This window comes from Myotis yumanensis, unplaced genomic scaffold, assembly GCF_028538775.1.
Source record: "Myotis yumanensis isolate MYYU_CA2020_CCGP unplaced genomic scaffold, mMyoYum1.0.hap1 SCAF_5, whole genome shotgun sequence".
In the NCBI taxonomy this organism is placed as follows: domain Eukaryota; kingdom Metazoa; phylum Chordata; class Mammalia; order Chiroptera; family Vespertilionidae; genus Myotis; species Myotis yumanensis.
This window is the reverse complement of record NW_027223756.1, coordinates 80,893,886-80,914,628: the sequence shown is the minus strand read 5'-3', so window position 1 is coordinate 80,914,628 and position 20,743 is coordinate 80,893,886. Positions and strand designations below refer to the sequence as shown.

At 44.4% G+C, this 20,743-nt stretch overlaps 1 protein-coding gene across 1 annotated transcript in view; it reads left to right on the top strand.

The window, feature by feature from the left end:
- The window catches only part of LOC139010898 (complement C3-like), a 56,200-nt gene extending 49,556 nt beyond the window's left edge, over positions 1-6,644 (top strand). Inside the window, exons 30-41 of the mRNA XM_070415952.1 lie at positions 871-1,029; positions 1,175-1,234; positions 1,357-1,444; positions 1,557-1,608; positions 3,504-3,591; positions 3,696-3,788; positions 4,612-4,717; positions 4,929-5,018; positions 5,235-5,318; positions 6,046-6,129; positions 6,220-6,355; positions 6,443-6,644. Of these exons, the coding sequence (XP_070272053.1) occupies positions 871-1,029; positions 1,175-1,234; positions 1,357-1,444; positions 1,557-1,608; positions 3,504-3,591; positions 3,696-3,788; positions 4,612-4,717; positions 4,929-5,018; positions 5,235-5,318; positions 6,046-6,129; positions 6,220-6,355; positions 6,443-6,584 (1,182 nt within the window). The 3' untranslated portion in view covers positions 6,585-6,644. The remainder of the gene's footprint in view (positions 1-870; positions 1,030-1,174; positions 1,235-1,356; positions 1,445-1,556; positions 1,609-3,503; positions 3,592-3,695; positions 3,789-4,611; positions 4,718-4,928; positions 5,019-5,234; positions 5,319-6,045; positions 6,130-6,219; positions 6,356-6,442) is intronic.
- The last annotated feature ends 14,099 nt before the right edge of the window (positions 6,645-20,743 follow it).

Here is a 20,743-nt window from a genome sequence, read left to right as displayed (position 1 = left end):
ATGTGAGAAACATCAATGGATAGCTTCCCATATGTGTCCTGACTGGGGATGGACTCTGCAACCTTTTGATGCATGAGACAATGATCCAACCAACTGAGCCACCGGGCCAGGGCTCAGTGTCACTTTTGGATTCTAGATTACATGCTCAGTTGTCCCCAGATTCCAATTTTATTATTTATGCATGATAGGCTCTAGATACATTCTCGGTGTCTGCGAACCCTGTGTTAGACTCTCTTCTCTGGATGGGTCTAGACCACATTCTCAGTGTTACTAGACCTTACATGTTGTTGTTGTTGTTGTTGTTGTTGTTGTTGTTTGGTAGCAGCTGTTGGCCTGTTTTTATTTTATTTATTTTTTTAATATATTTTTATTGTTGAAAATATTACAGATATCTCTCATCCCCACTCCACCTCATTCCTTCCAGCCCTCCTCACCCCTCAGGTCTTCACTACCTTATTGCCAATGTCCATGGGCTAGGCATATTAGACCTTCAGTCTTATGCCTGCACTTTCTCATGTATCTACACATGTTCAGTGTCTCCACACTCTGGTGTAAGCCTCTGTCCCTTGGAGAATTCTAGGAGATGTCCTCAGTGTCTAATGACCCCCAGTCTTACCCTTGTGCCCTCTGGTCCCATCTAGGTCACAGTCTTAGTGTCACCAAGCACTAAACTGAGCCTCTCTCACTGAGAGAGTTCTAGAACATTTCCTCAGTATATAACAACCCCCATTCTTATTCTTAACCCATTTGGTGCATTTTAGGCCACAGTCTCAGTGGCCCAGCTCTAAGCTGAAACTTTTCATCCCCCAGCAGGTTCTGACTGCTTTCTCAGTCTCTCAAATCACCCTCTTCTTCTCTCATGGGTTCTAGGCCACTTTCATGGTGTTCCAAGCCTTGGCCCAATACCAGAGGGATGTCCCTGACCATGAGGATCTGAATCTGGATGTGTCCATTAACCTGCCCAGCCGCAGCTCTGCGGTCACGCACCGTATCCTCTGGGAATCCGCTAGCCTCCTGCGATCAGAAACGGTACAGCTGCTTGGCCAAACCCTCCTCGCTCTCATCCTCCAGCCAGTCAGAGTCTGCAGGAGGCAGGAGGGAAGGCAGGTGACCATTGCAGCGAGGGGAAGGCTTGGCTCCCAACACCTTCTCCTCTCTCCCCCACTCCCTGCAGACCAAGGAAAATGAGGACTTCACATTAACAGCTAAAGGGAAAGGACAAGGCACCTTGTCGGTAAGGATGGGAGCCCACATCTGCTTTGCTCACCACCTTCTCTCAGCCCCTCTGGCCCAGAGGGACGATCTCCTGCCCAAGTCAAGTTTGCTGACACCTCATCTCCCCTCCCAACTCTCCAGGTGGTGACAATGTACCAGGCCAAGATCAAAGGCAAAACCTCTTGCAATAAGTTCAGTCTCAAGGTTAACCTGCGACCAGCCCCTGAAGGTAGAAGGAATAAAGACCCTATCTGTCTCCCTTCCCCCACTGCCATTCTAGTGTCTGCCCCGCTCCTGAATCAGGACCCAGCCCTCCATCCTTCTGTCCTCTATGTTTCTAGTGAAGAAGCCGCAGGAAGCCACACGCAGCATGTACCTCGACATCTGTACCAGGTAAGACATGGGTCACTGGGGTTCATCTCACTCATCCCTCTGTCTCTAGCAAGATTTCCTGTAAATAATATCCGAGGTACCTACTACTCTCTGGGAATGTGTTGTGTGCTTAGTACTGTGCTGAGCACCCTCAGGAGGTAGACAGCACGGCATGGCCGTGACCACATAAGATGAGACTGTGAAAAGTGATGTTGATAATCAACAAGGAGGATTACAACTGTTACAGAAATTTTACATGTTTATTATTTTTAACTTTTTATTTCTTTCAGAGAGGAAGGGAGAGGGGGAGAGAGATAGAAACATCAATGATGAGAATCATTGATTGGCTGCCTCCTGCATGGCCCTACTGGGGATAGAGCCCTCACTGGGGCAAGTGCTCAGACCAGGAATAGACCTTTGACCTCCTGGTTCATAGAGGGAAGCTCCACCACTGAGTAACACTGGCAGGGCTTACATTATTTTTTTATCACAACATCAAATACTCTTGTACTGACAGTTTAAAAAATATAGAGTAAGGAAAAGTGTAGTGAGATGAGTATTTGTTTAGTTCACGGTAATTTAAAACGTCAGAACATTGAAATTGAAGTTGGTTTTGATTTTTTGTGAAGCACTTATCCAAAGCCAGTGATGGCGAACCTTTTGAGCTCAGTGTGTCAGCATTTTGAAAAACCCTAAATTAACTCTGGTGCCGTGTCACATATAGAAATTTTTTGATATTTGCAACCATAGTAAAACAAATATTTATATTTTTGATATTTATTTTATATATTTAAATGCCATTTAACAAAGAAAAATCAACCCCAAAAAAATGAGTTCGCGTGTCACCTCTGACACCCATGTCATAGGTTTGCCATCACTGTCCAAAGCCCTGTAGTTTGAACAGTGCCTCCTTTCTTCTCTGTAGCACTTACGATATGGAGCAAGCAGCTGTTCTATGATGCTGTGAAGTGTCATGTTCCTTCTAAGTTTAGGTCAACTTCCCACATGTAATCCTCTGAGCTTTCGATGTCACGAGGTATTTAAGAGTTCCTTCACCGGGAAGTGTTCTGCCAGTGTCACCTCCTCTGGGACATCATTTTTGGCCACAACCACTTTCGTCATTTATGTTGATGGCCTTGCCTTCACCAAGTGCCTCTGCCCCTATGATGGTCTCTCCAAGGGCAGCAGGTCCACATTCCACCATCTGCTGATTCTTCTCTGGCTCTGTTTAGGTGCTGCTGAAATTTCACTCCCAGTGTTACCACTCTCATTTCTGTGCTGCACTTTCATCTTTGCTGGCGATTCCCTTTCAATGATCCATTTTGGTAAAATCTCACATGGTTTTTTTACTGAGAGAGAAGGAAGTAACACAACCACACACGTGGCTTGAATGACGGGTGCTCGGTGACCCATCGCTGAAAGACTTTGAAATAAGTGATGTGATTGGTCATTGATTGTAATGCTCACTTGTTTACATAGCGGTGGGTGGACTGAAGAGCTGGCAACTAGATTTGTCCGTTAGGCGTTTGCTCATTAATATATTGTGGTACTGGAATTAGACCGTGTTGCTGAGGGGCTGGTGTTATTGAACTAGACCGTGATAATGGAATCATGCAAAGTGAGACCTGCCGGTACTCTTGTCTTCATTTTCTAGAAGAACTGAGGTTTGAAGAGGTGAAGTGACTCATCCAATGTCACATCGAGCTGGGATGTGAACCCATGTAGTTGGGCTTCAGAGGCTGAGTAGTTAGTCGCCTTAACCATTACACCTTTCCTTTATTCCCTTTGGGGAGTGTTTCCTAAGATCTGACATCCTCTATGCTGCTGTGTGGGAACCAGAAGCCTCACTCACTGACCAGACCCCCTTGTCCAGGCACTGACCCCTAGGGCTAACCCTCTCTCCCTGCCCCATCCAGGTACCTGGGAGACCACGATGCCACTATGTCCATCCTGGATATATCCATGATGACTGGCTTTGCTCCTGACACTGCTGACCTCAAGCAGGTGTGAAAATCCTGGGCTCAGGGCTAAGATTGGTGGGAAGGAGCCTGGGGCCTGGCAGAGGCTGAGGGAAGGAAGGGATTTTCACAAGCTCTTCCCTTCTCCAGCTGGCCAGTGGCACTGACACATACATCTCAAAGTTCGAGTTGGAAAACAAGCCCTCCTCCAACAAGAACACCCTCATCATCTACCTGGATGACGTAAGGCTTCCATTGGGACCTTGACCCATATGTGGCTGGCCTTTTCCTTCTCTATTGGTCTTAGAGTCCTCTGCTTGATCCATTCCTTCTAGAAAAAAAAGGATTGATTGTACATGAGATGGATTTTTTAAAAAATGTTTTCATTTAAATTTTTGTACTTTTAATTTTTTATGTAATTCCAACCTTACAGAGAAATTGTAGAACAGTATAAAAAGTTCCATATACTCTTTACCCAGGTTCATTAATTGTCAGCAATTTCCTCCAAATATACTAATACATGTCTATCACATATACATACATGTCTGTCTTTCTTCCTTTCTTTTTTCCTTTCTCATTTACTTTCCCAGATTTATTGAGATATAATTGGCATATAACACTGTGTAAGTTTAAGGTATACAGTGCAATTATTGGATATATGTATATTGGAAAATGATGACCACAGTAAGGTCATGTACCACCTCATAGTTTTATGTGTGTTTATGTGTGTGTGGTGATAACTTTTAAGATTTACTATATTACCAGCTTTCAAATATGCAGTGCAGTATTGATAACCATGGGATGTTTTTAGGGGCACAGATATCAATCTGTTGGCCAGAATTCAATTTCATGGTCAAATCAAATGGAAAGGGAGGCTGAGAAGTGTAATCTAGCCATGAATCTTGGAGAAAAAGAAAATAGATTTGTGGGCCTGCTCATTAATCTTTGCCACTTCTCACTCCCGCTCCCCTACCACCGACATCCTCTCCACGCAGATCCCTCTTTGGTCCCCCATTTCTCCTTATGCTGGACTCCCTCCCGCTGACTCACCTACTGCTTTTCCCAGATCTCACACGATCAAGAGGACTGTGTATCCTTCAAAGTTCACCAGTTCTTTAATGTGGGGCTCATCCAGCCGGGGGCAGTCAAGGTGTACTCTTATTATAACCTGGGTGAGCAGCCAACCTCGGGGCTGGGGTCTGAGGGTCCCAAGGTTCTATAAGATGGGGGTCCCAGGGCTTTGTGATTGGGGACCTGGGAGTCCCAGGGTTGAGGACTTAGCATCCCCAGGTCTGAGGGACTGGAGTTGGGAACTGAGCCCACAGGCATGGTCTTGGGTGGAGGCCTTAGCTCTCTGATGCCTCCCACTCCCTCTGCCCACAGATGAGACTTGTACCCAGTTCTACCACCCGGAGAAGGAAGATGGATTGCTGAGCAAAATCTGCCACAATGAAATATGCCGCTGTGCTGAGGGTGGGTAACAGGAGCCAGGAAGTGGCAGGCCACGCCCACTTAATACCCCAACCCCCTCACACACACACCTTCCATGGCAGTGATGCAAGGGGCCCCAAAAGCCCACACCCACGGGACACCTAGAGGGATGGGCCTAGGGCTGACCACACCCATGAGTGGCAGGCCCTGGATGGGAAGTGGAGCTTAGGTCATGTCCCCTGCCCACCCATCCTGCAGAGAGCTGCTTCATCCACCACTCAGAAGATCAGGTCACTGCAGAAGACCGGGTGGACAAGGCCTGTGAGCCGGGAGTGGACTATGGTGAGGAACGGGTGGGGAGACACACGTGCAAGTGTGATTGTGTGTGAGTGATGGTGTGTGTGGCTGTGGTTGTGCGGGTGAGACTATGTGATGGCAGGTGTGGTCATGGCTGTGTGTGTGTGACTGGCTGTGAGTGGCCACAGGTCCATGTGTTTCAGGCTATGGTTGTGGGTGACTCGTGTGTGTGTTATTAGAGGCCATGCTTGCTGGGGAACCATGGTTATGACTGGGCTGGGTATGTGCAAGAGTGTGAACAAAGGTGTTTGTGAGTAGATATGGTTGTGTGTGTCTGTGAGAGTGTGGTTGTAAATAGCCATGATTGTGTGAGATGGTGACAGTGGATAGGCATAGTTGTCCCTATGTATACCATGAGTTGTGAGTGGCTATAATTGTGTGCAAGGCTGTAGGTGACTGTGTATGAGATGGTGTTGTGAGTGACTGTGACCATATGTGGCTGTGTGTAAGAGATGGTGGTTGCAGGTGACAGTGGACAGGAGTAACTGTCCTTGTGTATGGGATGAGTTGTGGGCGGCTGTAACTGTGCACATGGCTGTGGGTGACTATGTGAGATGGTGGTTGTATGACCCTGTGTGGCTGCATGTGGCTGCTTGGGAAGCCATGTGCCCAGGTGCCCTTACAGGTAGGCTGCCTTGCTGTCAAGCCTGCCCATGACCCATGCCCTCCTTTGCTCCCCGTTTGTCCCCCTCCCCCCCCCCCCCCCCCGCAGTGTACAAGACCAGCCTGCTCAGGAAGGAGCTGTCCGATGATTATGACGAGTACATAATGGTCATCAAGCAGATCATCAAATCAGGTCAGCCCTGGGCTGCTTTCTGTCTTTCCACCTTCCGCTCCCTCCTCCTGCCTCCTCGAACCCAGCTCAGCGTCATTCTCTCCCCTCCAGGCACCGACGAGGTGCAGCCTGAACAGGAGCGCAGGTTCATCAGCCCCGTCAAATGCAGAGCAGCCCTGAAGTTGCAGGAGGGGAAACACTACCTCATATGGGGCCTCTCCTCAGACCTGTGGGGAGAGAAATCCAAGTGAGTGCCCACCCTGCACATGTGTGTGCTCGCCCCATCCACCCTTCCAGGGCCACTCCTGACCTGCCCTGTGTCCCTCCTCCCCAGCATCAAGTACATCATCGGGAAGGAAACCTGGGTAGAGCTGTGGCCTGAAGCGGACGAATGCCAAGACGATGAGAACAAGAAGCTGTGCAGGGACCTGGCCAGCTTCAGAGAGAGCATGGTTGTCTTTGGTTGTCCAAACTGAGCCCTCATCAGGCTGCTCCCCCCAATAAAGCTTCTGTTTTGTTAACATAAAAACATTCAAACCTGCAAAGAATTTTTGTGAGTTTATTTGAGCCAAACTGTTAACAATTGCGGGAACGCAAAATCTTGACAATTGCCAGGAAGCAGAATCTTGTCGTATTGGGTATTGGGATAATGCTCCAGCGAATGGCAGTTTTTCACCTTGTTTTATGCTTTACAGCCAAAGGAGTAGACATAAGTGGGTTATATGACATCCATTGGTGATAGATTATGGAAGTGGGAGAAAGCAAAGCAGGGAAAACTCTGGGACTGGATAAAAAGTAAAATGATAGACAAACTCTGGATCCTGTCATCACGGGGGGGAAAAACCTACAGCCTGGAAATCACCCCAGCACATCCCCCTGGCCCTAGAGCCCCTGGTCCTAGAAACCCCCACCTCCCACTTCCAGGATGGTGGGGGAACACATTCACAGCCAGCCCCTGCTTCCTCCAGCCCCCACTTGCCAGAGACTTCAATGGAGGGGAGACTCAAAGACCCTTATCAACACTAGGTGTCCCAGCTGACATCTGCCCGCTACCCCCTCCCCCAATGTCCGTCTTCTCATTTCTTTTCTTGCCTGTTTCTATTTCTCCTTCTCCTTTCCTCTCTGAAATATATATATATTTGAAAAAGCAGTTTACCTTTGATAATTTGGGTGGGTCTCATCCAATCAATTGAAGGAATGAAGAGAAAAAAACCAGGTTTCCTGAAGAAAAAGGGATTCAAGACAGCAGTGTGGAAATTCTAGCCTTCAGACTAAAGGCTGCATCAACTCAACCTAATCTCTAGCCCACTGGAGATTTCGAACTTGCTGAGACACACAATTGCATGAGCCAAATCCTTAAAATAAGCCTCTGTTTCTCTGTCTTCCCATATACAAATAGACAGATGATACAAATTAAATATAGATATAAATTAGATACAGAAACCCCTGCCTATTGCAGATGGTCAGGGATGTCTCCTGTGAAGGGGCGGTTCTTGAGTCAAGACATAGATGACAAGGAGGACGTGGAAAAGACTGTTTCAGGCAGAGGGAACAGTACATGCAAAGGCCCTGAGATACCTATTGCAGGGTGAGCGAGGGTACAAGGGCTTCAAGATAGTGACACCCACTTAGTGTCTCAGCCCAGGGGATAGCAAGCTTTTTCTCTAAAGGGCGAGATGGTAAATATCTCAGGCTTTGAGGGGTGAGAGATAAAATGGAAGCTATTATTAAGGCACTTCCACCCTGCCACGCCGTTTGCTTGGGATGGGCCACTGGAGTGATGGGCGTGACTTGCGGCCCACTGCTGGAGACATTCTCTGGATGAAGAGTGATCAAACTGAGGCTTGGCAGTCTAAGCAGGGGCAGGAGTGGGGGTGATCCCCAAGGCCAGTTTCTGTCTCTGCTCCAGTTCTCAGCCAGCCTGTCCCTTCCAGGCCCAGCTCTCTCATCTGGATAGCTCGCCAGAGGCACGGCGACATGTTGAGTGACCCACCCCAAGAATGAGATTCATCCACTCAGTGTCTTCCAGTCACCAACTGAGGACATTCCAACATGTTGGGGTGGTCAGTGTGCCCATCACAGAGCGTGGACAGTGGTCAGGTTTGGGCTGCTGGTCAGGGAAGCAGAGTGGCGTTTAGGGGGAGAGGAGAACCCCCAGCTGTGTCTCTACAGCTCACTGAAGTCCCACCCCTGAGAACTGCTCCTGTAGCTGTTACAGAAGCAGGAGGTCCACCGGATTGGCCTGCTTATTTTTGCTAATAAGCTACAAGGGAGGCCATTGAAATACTTTATATATTTTTTAATTTTGTAAATATATTTTTATTGATTTCAGAGAGAGAGGAAAAGGGAGACAGAGAGATAGATTTATCAATGATGAGAGAGAATCATTGACTGACTGCCACCAGCACGCCCCCACTGGGGGATCTAGCCTGCAACCCGGGCATGTGACCTTGACCAAGAATTGAACCATGACCTGGTTCATAGGTCAACACTCAGCCACTGAGCCATGCCGGAAGGGCCACTGGAAGATTTAAACAGGGGGGAGATGAGAGCTGCCTTAAATGTTAAAAAGTCTAATACAGGCCATTTCAATTCTAGTTATGTACCCCAAAGAATTGAAACCTGGTACCATGACAAATATACGTGCATGCAGGCTCACAGCAGCATGATGCACAGTAGCCAAGAGATGGAAACAACTTAATGCACATCAACAGATGAATGGACACACAAATGTGGTTCTTCCACACAATGGAATACTATTCAGCCATAACAGAGGATCAAAGCACTGACACTCACTATGATGTGGATGAACCTTGAAAACATTATTCTCAGTGAACAAAGACCACACATCGCATATTTCCATTTCTATGAAATATTCAGAACAGGTAATATGATAGAGGAAGAATGAAAACTAGTGGTTGACCGGGGATGGGAGGATTGGGGAATGGGAAGTAACTGCTTAATAGCTATGGGGTTTCCTTTGGGGGCATTGAAAATGTCTTGGAACTAGACAGAGTTGTACAACATTGTCAATGTATTAAATGCCACTGAGCAACCTGCTTTGAAATGGCTAATTTTAGGATATATGAATTTCACCTCAATAAAAGAAAATATAAATAACTAAGGAAGGTCACACTAACTAGAGGATAGAGAATGAGTTGTAAGGTGACAAGAGGTAAAGCAGGACATGCAGCTGGAAAGCCACTGCAACCGTCCACGCAAGAAATGATGGGTGGCTTAATGTGTCAGTCCATTCAGGCTATTAGAACAATATGCCCTAGACCAGTGGTCGGCAAACCGCGGCTCGCGAGCCACATGTGGCTCTTTGGTCCCTTGAGTGTGGCTCTTCCACAAAATACCACGTGCGGATGCTCACATACAGTGCGATTGAAACTTCGTGACCCATGCGCAGAAGTCGGTTTTCAGCCTGGGAGAGTCTATTTTGTAGAAGTGGCGTTAGAAGTTCATGTATGTTCACTGAAGTCGACCCCTCAGATTGAAGACGTTTTTAGCAAAGGCCAGCTTAGGAGTACCCTAATTAAGTTAATAACAATGTACCTACCTATATAGTTTAAGTTTAAAAAATTTGGCTCTCAAAAGAAATTTCAATCGTTGTATTGTTGATATTTGGCTCTGTTGACTGATGCGTTTGCCGACCACTGCCCTAGACTGCATGGTTTAAACCACAGACCTGTATCTCGTACAGTCTGGGAGCTGGAAGCCAAGATGAGGGTGCCAGCTTGTTGGGGTTCTGGAGAGAGCTCTATTCCTGGCTTGCAGATGGCCACCTGTTCTCTGTGGGCTCACATGGGAGAGAGTATCTCTCTCCAGTTTCATCTTATAAGGGCACTAATCCCATCACTAGGACTTCACCCTCATGACCTAATAATCTCCCACAAGTTCCACTCCCAGATACCATCACATGGGGGGTTAGGACTCCACATATGAATTATGAGGGACACAAACATTCAGTCCAGAGCACTTAGCTCAGGTGGTAGTGCTATCAAGGAGGCGACAAGACCTCGGTGTTTGTCTTCTTGAAGGAAAGATTTCCACTATTTGGCTGTTGTGAATAACCATGCTTTGAACATGGGCATGCAATTATCACTTGGAATCACTGCTTTTCATTCTCTGGATATAGAACCAGAAGTGGAATTTCTGGATCATATAATAATGCCATTTTGTATTTTTTGAGGAATCACCATGCTGTGTTTCATTGTGGCTGCACCATTTTACATTCTTAACATATCCTCAATCCTTCTTTCTTGCATATTTTGCAGTGGCTCTGCATGTTTCATATGTGAGACCACGAGATCAAGCTTGTTCACACACTTTTGAAATTAATATCTTTGCTTTTTTGTCTCCTTAAGCTATCAAGCTCAAGAGGGATGCTTCAAAAATATCTCTCTTTGGTGCTGTCATTATCTAATGTCAGGTAGTTTACATTCTTTTTTTAAAAAACCTCACCTAAATATATGTGTTTTTACTTAATTGACTAGGAGAGGTGAGAGAAACATCCATCCATTGCCTCCTGTATGTGCCACCTTGGGGGATCAAACCTGAAATCTTTTGGTTCATAGCATGACTGAGCCATCTGGCCAGGGTAGTATTTTACATTCTTTTTATTTCCCCCCATTCCAGGTCTTAAAATTCTGCACAGCATTTTACACCAATAGCACATCTCAACTCTTACCGTCACATGTTTGAGTAGTTTTGTCTTTTTTTCCCCTTCATTGATTGTGAGACTACGTTTTTAAGCCCATACACATTTAGAATTGTTATATTTTTATGACAGAGACTTAGTTATTTCTAGTAATGCTTTCTACATTAAAGTCTATGTTGTCTGATAATAACAGGGTTAAACCAACGTTCTTTCTGGCTATTTACACCCTTCAATTGGCAACTTGTTGCACTGTTTATATTTAAATGTAAACATGTTATTGGATTCTAATTTTTCTTATCCAGCCTGACAATATTTGTCTTTTAATTTCAGTATTTAGACCAATGTAATCCAATAGGATTGTAATGTGAGCCACCTCTCTAATTTAAAATTTTCTAAAAGCCTCAAGGTTTTGAAAAATGGTGAAATTGAATTTAAATATTTATTTTATTTAACAACATATCAAAAATGTTATCTCTTCAAAGTTCGGACCATCCACATTTCAGGTACTCCAGAACCACTCATGGCCACTGTATGGAAGAGTGTAGATTTAGAGGATCAGTTAATTCCAATTATTAGTATGTATGGATTTATTTTGTGTTTTCTGATTATTTCTCCTTTTCCATCTTCCTTTTCCCTCCTTCCTTGCTTTGTTTGCGATTATTCCTTTTCCTCATTCCAGTCTCTTCTTCTTCTTAGTAGGGAAATGACCCCGCCTTATTCCTATCCTTTTGGACACTTCCGGAGATACTTTAATTTATAAATTTAATCTATCAAAATCTCACGCTATTCAGTCTTTTTCAATTCCAAAGTCTCTGGAATGGTCTTCCTGTATCCACTCTCACCCCCTACAGGCGGTTCTCCGCACACTGTCAAAGCGAGATTTTGATTAGACATTTTGTTGTTGTTGTTAATCCTCACCCCAGGATATTTTTTCCACTGATTTTTTTAGAGAGACTAGAATGGAGAGATATAGGGAGAGAGAGAAAGAGAGAGAAACATCGATATGAGAGAGACACATCGATTGGTTGCCTTGTCTGGGCCCCTACCAGGGCTGGGGATCAAACTTGCAATCCAGGTAGGTGCCCTTGACTGGGAATCAAACCCATGATCCTTTGGATGGAGGGACAACACTCTAACCACGGAACACACCAGCCTGGGCAGTTACACCTTTTTTGAAAATATATCACACTTATTTAAGATCATACATAATCTTAGGCAACATCTGTTTGACCAAAGAAAATTTTAGAATAAAATGTATTTTCATACTCTTCCCAAAATGAAAATTACTAAGCAAAAGGAACAAAACAATTCAAGTATCATGAAATTTGAAAGGATTGTGAAATCACTTTATTTTTAGTGGTTAAAACATCCTATATTTATTTTTTGAGGCATGACTGACATAACAGCATAGGGAATATAGTCAATAATATTGTAATAGCTATGTACTACAATTATGGTACCAAGTGGTTACTAGAATTATTGGGCCGATCACATCATAAATTGTATAAATATCTAATGTCTATACTGTACACTTAAAACTAATCCTATAAAATAAAAGGGTACTATGCAAATCAACTGTACAGTGGAACAAGTTGTTGCTCTGATGCTTAATGAAAAAGCTGCCCCCTGATGGTCAGTGCACTCCCACAGGGAGAGTGCCACTCAGCCAGAAGCCAGACAGATGGCTGCCACCACAGCAGCACTAAGGAGGCCTAAGCCCTCAGTCAGACATCCCCAGAGGGCTCCCAGACTGGGAAAGCGGGCAGGCCAGGCTGAGGGCTTCCCTCCCCCTCAACACAGTACACGAATATCGTGCACCATTCAATAAAATAATATTGAATGTCAACTGTAATTTTAAATTAAAAAACTAAACACATTTAATGTATATTATCTCAATGACTTTGAAGATAAGCAAACACCTGTAAAACTGTCACCATAATCAATGCTACCAGATTAACCATCATCTCTAAAAATTTTCCTCCTTCCTTCTATTCTGTGTGTGATAAGAACATATAATCTAAGATTACCCTTCTTTTAAAAAAAAAAAACGATTGGCATTCTTTTAAAAATTTAAGCATGTAATACAGTCTTGTTAACTATATGCCTTATGCAGCATGGGCGATCTCTAGGACTCATTTCTTTTTCCAAACTGAAACTCTGTCGCCATTAAACAATAACTTTCCATTCCTCTGCCCAGACCCTGTCTCCTACCATCTACTTTCTGTCTCTACGGTTCTGACTCCTCTAGGGACGTCATATAGCAGAATCACATAGTATTTGTTCTTTCATGTCTGGTTCATTTCATGGAGCATAATGTCCTCAAGGTTCATCCATGTTGTAGCCTGTGTCAGAATTCCTTCCTTTTTACAGCTGAGCAATATTTCGTTGTCTGGATGGACTACATTTTGTTTGTTCACTCATTTCTAGATGAGCATTTAGGTTGTTACCATGTATTTGCTTTTGTAAATAATGCTTCAGTGAACATGGAAGTACAGGCATCTCATCAAGATCCTGGTTTCAATTATTTGAGTTTATACCCAGAAGAAGGATTGATTGATGGTAAGGTTGGAGGAATATACATACTGTTTTCCATTGTAGCCGCATCATTTTGCATTCCCACCAAGAGTGCACAAGAGTTTTAACCTCTCCACATCCTCAACAATACCTGTTATCCTTTGTGTTTAAAATATATATATTTCAGAGGAAGGGAGAGGGAGAAAGAGATAGAAACATCAATGATGAGAGAGAATCATTGAATGGCTGCCTCCTGCATGCCCCAAATGGGGATTAAGCCTGCAACCCAGGCATGCGCCCTGACCAGGAATCAAACTGTGATTTCTTGGTTCTTAGATCAATGCTCATCCACTGAGCCAAGCCTGCAGGCCTGGCTGTTGTTGTTTTTTATACTAGCCATCCTAGCAGGTGTGAAGTGATATCTCACTGTGGTTTTGATTTGCATTTGCCTGAAGGTTAGTGATGTTGAGCCCCTTTTCCTATGCCTACTGGCACTTGTATATATTTTTGGGTGCATGATAATATTTTTCTCTTTTTATTACTTTATTATCTATTTATTTATTCATCATTTACTTTATTGGGGTAACATCGGTTAATAAAAGTACATAAGTTTCAGGTGTACACTTCTATAATACATCATCCGTATATTGTATTGTGTGTTCACCACCCCAAGTCAGGTCTCCTTCCATCACTATTTGTCCTCTCTTTACCCTGTTCTACCTTCTCCCACCCCTCTTGCTAATATTTTCATTATAACTTTTGCATATGAGTTTGTGAAGGAAATTGAGGCTTTCTCATAAGTGCCTTTTTGTGCATTTATGTTGGGTATATATCTAGGGGTGCATTAGCCTATGCTCAATCTTCAAGAAGAAGAACAAAATAGAGTTACTCTGGCACTGTCTGGTGTTGCTCAGTGGTGAGAGTGTTGATCTACACACCAAAGAGTGGCAGGTTTGATTCCTGGTCAAGGGCGCGGACCTGGGTTACAGGGCTGATCACCGGTCCTGGTTGGGGAGTATATAGGAGTCAACCAATCAATGTTCTCTCTCTCTCTCTCTCTCTCTCTCTCTCTCTCTCTCTCTCTCTCCCTCCACCTCCCTCCCTTCCTTCCACTCTCTCTAAAAAAATCAATAGAAAAAATATCCCCAGGCAAGGATTAACAAAAAATAAAAATTAAAAATATATATTACTCTTCCAGATATGAAGACATGTTATATAGAGTAATTTAGAAAGTGTGGTTAGTTCAAGAAGAGACTACAACCAGGTAGAATGTAAATGTATAAGTGAAAGGTAAGAGAATATCTATGTTATGGTAAGTAAAGATTTTTAACATAAAAAAAACTAAATATAAAGAAAAGTATTATTAAATTAAGTATTATTGCTAGATTACATTTAAGTTAAGATCTGTTTTACAAAGGCACCATTTCAGTGAACAAAAAGGTAATGCACAGGGTGAGAAAAGATATTTTGCAAAAATATAATTGGCAAAGGGCTCATTTCCAGAGTAAATAAAGAATTCCTATAAATTGAAAAGAAAAAGATACGAAACAATGCTTCACATAAAACAATAAGCAAACAATAAACATGAAAGAGTGCTCAACCATACTACCCATCAAGAAAATGCAATTAAAATCACATGGGGATCTCATTATAGAACAGCTAGAATTTAAGACTGCTATAATAGAAAGCAACAGAAATTCTCACATTTGACTTGTGAAGATGAGATCATAATGACTGCTTTGGAAACTGGTATTATCTAATAAAGAGAGGGACAGAGGCAGGGAGGGAGGGAGAGAGGGAGGGAGGAAGGGGGGGGAGATAGCAAGAAAGAGGGGGAGGGGAGAGAGACAACTCAAATTACCAAAATCAGAAATGAAAATGAGAACATTACTACTAATTTTAAAAAATAAAAAAGGATTATAAGAGAATATTATTAAAAGTTCAATGCCAACAAATTAGATAACCTAGATAAAAGGGATAGATTCTTAGACATACAAAATCTACCAAAACTGATTCAAGATGAAATAAAAAATCTGAATCCTAATATATAAAAACCCAGGGTTGTGATGATCACGACTGAACATTGACCAACCCGGAAGTCCTTCAGGAAGCGCTCGGTGGCCATAGTGACCCACCCCTGACTGCCCACTGCAGCCTGGGACCCAGCACTGACTGCCCAGGGGGCTGAGACCCAGAGGGAGACGCAAGGTCTGATCCGCAGCCTAGTCTCAGCTGTTGATCAGTACTTGCCACACTTTCTCTCCTTTCTTTTTGAGGGGGGCGGGGGGGGGGGGGGGGGCGGGGGGGGGGGCGGGTTGCCAGCCTTTGGGCTTCCATGGGGACTCAACCCACCTCTCTGATCAGGCTCAGAGATAGGCCCAGAGATGCTGACAGGAATAGGAACTGACCAATTTGAGCCAAATCTGGGTGCTGTGGGGGCCAGTGGCTGCCTAGGAGGTGGAGTTATAGATGCTGACTGGCACAGGAACCAACAAATCGAACCAAATGTGGTTGTTGGGAAGAACCAATGGCTGCCTAGGAGGTGGAGCTATTGACACTGACTAGCATAGAAACCTACCAATCAGAACCAAAGCTGGGTGCTATGAAAAGCCAATTGCTGCCTAGGAGGCAGAGCTTTGATGCTGACAGGCATAAAAACCAACCAATCAGAACCAAATCCGGGTACTATGGGGGCCAATGCCTGCCTAGCAGGCAGAGCTTTTGAGGCTGATTGGCATAGGAACCAACCAATCAGAACCAAACCTGGGTGCTGTGTGGAGCCAATGGCTGCCTAGGAAGTGGAGCTATTGATGCTGACTGGCACAGGAAACAACCAATCAGAACCAAAATTGGTTGCTGGGAAGAACCAATAGCTGCTTAGGAGGCGGAGCTTTTGAAACTGACTGACATAGACATAGACCAATCAGAATCAAATGTGGGTAGTGAAGAACCAATGGCTGCCTAGGAGGTGGAGTTTCTGACACTGACTGGCATAGACACCAACCCATCAGAACCAAATCTGGTTGATGTGGGGAGCCAATGTCCATCTAGGAGGTGAGTTTTTGACACTGACTGGCATAGAAACTGACCAAGAACCAATGGCTGCCTAGAGTTGGAGGTTTTGGCATTGGGTGGCATAGAAACTGACCTAAAAGAAGCAAATGTAGGTGCTGTGAAGAACCAATGGCAGGCTAGGAGATGGAGCTTTTGACGTTGATTGGCATAGAATGCAACCAATCAAAACCAAATCTGTGTGCTGTGGGGAGCCAATGGCTGCCTAGGAGGCAGAGCTTTTGGCACTGACTGGCATAGAAACAGACCAATTTGAACCAAATTGGCCAGTAGAAAAGGGCAGATGGGGGTGAGATCAGCCCTGTAGAGGAGGGCAGTTGGTGGTGAGATCAGGCCAGCAGGGGAGGGCAATTAGGAGCCAGCAGTCCCAGATAGCGAGAGGGATGTCCGACTGCCCATTCAGGCTCAATCCCACGTGGCAGGCGGACATCCCCCAAAGGGTCCCCAATTGGAGAGGATGCAGGCTGGGCTGAGAGAACCCCCACATCCATGCACAAATTTCATGTACTGGGCTTCTAGTAGATCTATTATAAAGAAGAAGAGTAAAGCACTAATCAAAAACCTCCCAAGCGCCGAAACCGGTTTGGCTCAGTGGATAGAGCGTCGGCTTGCGGACTGAAGGGTCCCAGGTTCGATTCTGGTCAAGGGCATGTACCTGGGTTGCGGGCACATCCCCAGTGGGAGATATGCAGGAGGCAGCTGATCAATGTTTCTCTATCATCGATGTTTCTAACTCTCTATCTCTCTCCCTTCCTCTCTGTAAAAAATCAATAAAATATATTAAAAAAAAAAAAACAACCTCCCAAGAAAGAAAAGCCCAGGATAGATGGCTTCAATGGTGAATTCTACCAAAGATGTAATTAAGAATTAATACCAATCTCTCTCAAACTCTTCTCCCTAAAAATACCAAAGAGGAAGAAACACTTCTAACTCATTCTGAGGAGAGTGTTACCTTGTTACCAAAGCAAGACAATAGCATCACAAGGAAAGGAAACTACAGATAAATATCACTTGTGAATATAGATGCAGAAATCTGCCAGCAAAATACCAGGAAACCCAGCCCAACAGCATGTTAAAAGGGCCATTCACCATGACTGCGTGAGATTTATTTTCAGAATGCAAGGATGGTTCAATATACAAAAGTCAGACATTGACTTCTGGTCAAGATGGTGGTGACAAATGTAGGACTTGAATCCTCCCACAACCACATAAAAAATACAACAAAACTGCAGAACAACCAGCATTCAGAAACACCTGAAATCCAGCTGAATGGAAGTTCAACAGCTGGGAATTTAAAGAAGCCACATCCAGACTGGTAGGCGGGGCAGAGATGAGGAATGGGCTAGTCCCACAACCATGTGTGGCAGTTTAAAATTGGGAAGGACATTTTGGCTGGAGAGGTTCCCCCTGAGGAGCACGGGGTCTCAGCCCCACACCAAACCTCCCAGCCTAGGGTTCCAGTGCCAGGAAGAAAAATCCTCATAACTTATAACTGTAAAAACCAGTGTGGATTGTGGCTGAATAATACAGAGGTCGCTGGAGTCCCAGGTAGTTCCTCTTAAAGCGCCCATGCACAAAACTTACTTGGACTCATGCTCTCTGAGTTCCAGCACTGAGGCAGCAGCTTCAGCGCTGGAACTGAAAGGAACCAGGGACATACAAGGAGGAACTGAATTGTCTTGCATCAGGGTGAGAGCTGGGGGAGCAGATTATAGCCAGACAGAAGTGCTGGCAGAGGTCATTGTTCCTTCTCAGACACACACCACACACACACACACACACCACACACCACACACACACACACACACACACACACACACACACGCAGAGCTGACAAGCAGGCCCCATATCTGAGTCTCCATCAACCTGGCTTATACTGTTTGTCCAACCTGGTAATTCCCTAACACCTTACTTCACCCAATTCTGGGCTCATCCAACCTGTTTCCAGTGGCTTTACCATACAACTGGCCTCTCTTGCCTCATGCTTCAGACTTTCCTAAAATCTCTCAAATAAGCAGCATATGGCCTCTGTGTATCCCCTACCACTTGGAAGTGGCCCCAGGTCCAGCTTTAGCAGCAGCCCACCTTAGTTCACAGCTTGGTTTCTCCTGGGTACCTCCAAGTCCAACACAAGTAGCAGCCATCTGCAGATTGCTCTGTAGCTCATGCTAGGTGGCCTCAGGCAGGGCACAGGCAGTGCCTGACTTTGCATCTTCCCCGAGGCAACAGAGCCAGTGTACCCAGTGGACAGTATCAGACCATGCCAGATTATGGGAAGCTGCCTATTATCTTCTCTAGCAGAGAGGTGTGGACAAGGAACCCAGAATACTGGTGACCCTTGAAGCCCTGTCAAAGGTCAGGGCTATGCACCCACTGTTCAGTACAGACAATGGTAGCTGAAGCAACTTTCCCACCAGATAGTCATGTAAATCCTTACTGATAAGATAGTCTGTCTGTTACTGGAAATTGCCTGCCTAAGGGCTATAGGTGTATCCCAAACTGAATAAAAGGATGGTAAGGCCTGAGCACAAGCAGAATCCTTCCTCTTGGGATGGGCTCATGCCTGGCCCCCCAATTTCCAAATTTTTATTTCTTATTTGTCTCTTTCATTTGCATGCGGCTCCTCTTCCAGAGCCTGAACCCAGAACCACACAAGACATGGAGGAACATTCACACCAGGTTACAACCCTACCACCTCCAAAAGCAACATGTTCAAGGGGCAAATTCAGTGAGCACCAAAGCCCCTCCTGCACAGCAGCTCCTTTGCTGTAGTCACAGTTCATCCTCATAGCCTATTGGCCTGAGGCTCAATCCCTAAGAGTGATGCCAACAGCAATCAAGCCTCAACTACCACACAACAGTGTACACAGCCTACACAGGGGCACACCTGGATCACCCAGCTCAGGTGACTGAGGAGGCTGCACCCCTGGGACATACAGGACACCTACTACACAAGGCCACTATACAAAGTCTGGGAGATGTAGCAGCTCTACCTAATATACAGAAACAAACATAGGGAAGCAGCCAAAATGTGGAGAAAAAAAATCAGGTTCCAAATGAAAGAACAGGAGAAGTATTCAGTTAAAGAATTAAATGAAATGGAGGCAAGCAAATGATCAGATACAAAGTTCAAAACAGTGCTTATAAGGATATTCAAGGAAATTATAAGAACTTCAACAGCATGAAAAGGAATCAACAGTAGAGTGGATGACGCTGAGAATCATACCAGTGATTTAGAATATAAGGAAGCAAAAAACACCCAATCAGAACAGCAGAAAGAAAAAAGAATTCCAAAAATATGAAGATAGTGTAAGGAGCTTCTGGGACAGCTTGAGGCATACCTACATTTTCATCATGAGGGTGCTGGAAGGAGAAGAGAGAGATAAAGAAATTGGAAACCTCTTTGAAAAAAAAAATGACAGAAAACTTCCCTGATTAGTTGAAGGAAAAGACATACAAGTCAAGGGAGCACAGAGAGTCCCAAACAAGATGAGTCCCAAAGAGGTCTGCACCAAGACACATCACAATTAAACTGCCAAAGGTTAAAGACATGCAAAAATTTTAAAAAGAGCAATAGAAAAGCAGTTAGTTACCTACCAGGGAACCCCCATATAACTCTTAGCTGATTTCTCAACATAAACTTTATGGGCCAGAAAGGAGTGGCAAGAAATATTCAAAGTGATGAAAGGCAAGGACCTACAACCAAGATTACTCTACCCAGCAAAGCTATCATTTAGAATTGTATGTCAGATAAAGAGCTTCACAGACAAGAAAAAGCTAAAGGAGTTCATCACCTCCAAAGCAGTACTACATGAAATGCTGAATGGTATTCTAGAAGGAGGAGGAAGAAGAGGAGGAGGAGGAGGAGGAGGAGGAGGAGGAGGAGGAGGAGGAGGAGAAGAAGAAGAAGAAGAAGAAGAAGAAGAAGAAGAAGAAGAAGAAAAGATTAAAAATATGAGCAATAAAATGGCAATAAATATATTTATCAACAATTAAATCTAAAACTCAAAATAAATGAACAAGAAATCTAAGGAACTAAATAAACTGATGAATAAAATAGAATCAGAGGCATAGAAACATGGAACAGACTGATGAGTCTCAGAGGGAAGGTGGGTAGGGGGGTAGGAAGAGATTAACCAAAGTTCTTAAATGCATATATGCATTACCAACAGACAGAGACAATAGGGTGGGAACTGGGTGGAGGGAGTCATTGGGGGGAAAATATGGACAGCTATAATACTCTCAACAATAAAAATTTAAAAATCTTTTTATGTTTTATTTTGATAAAATATAAAGAACATAAAAATCCCACTTGAACCATTTTTGGTTCATTTGTGGCAAATGTACAGTTCCATGGCATAAAGTACATTCACATTGTTGTGCAAC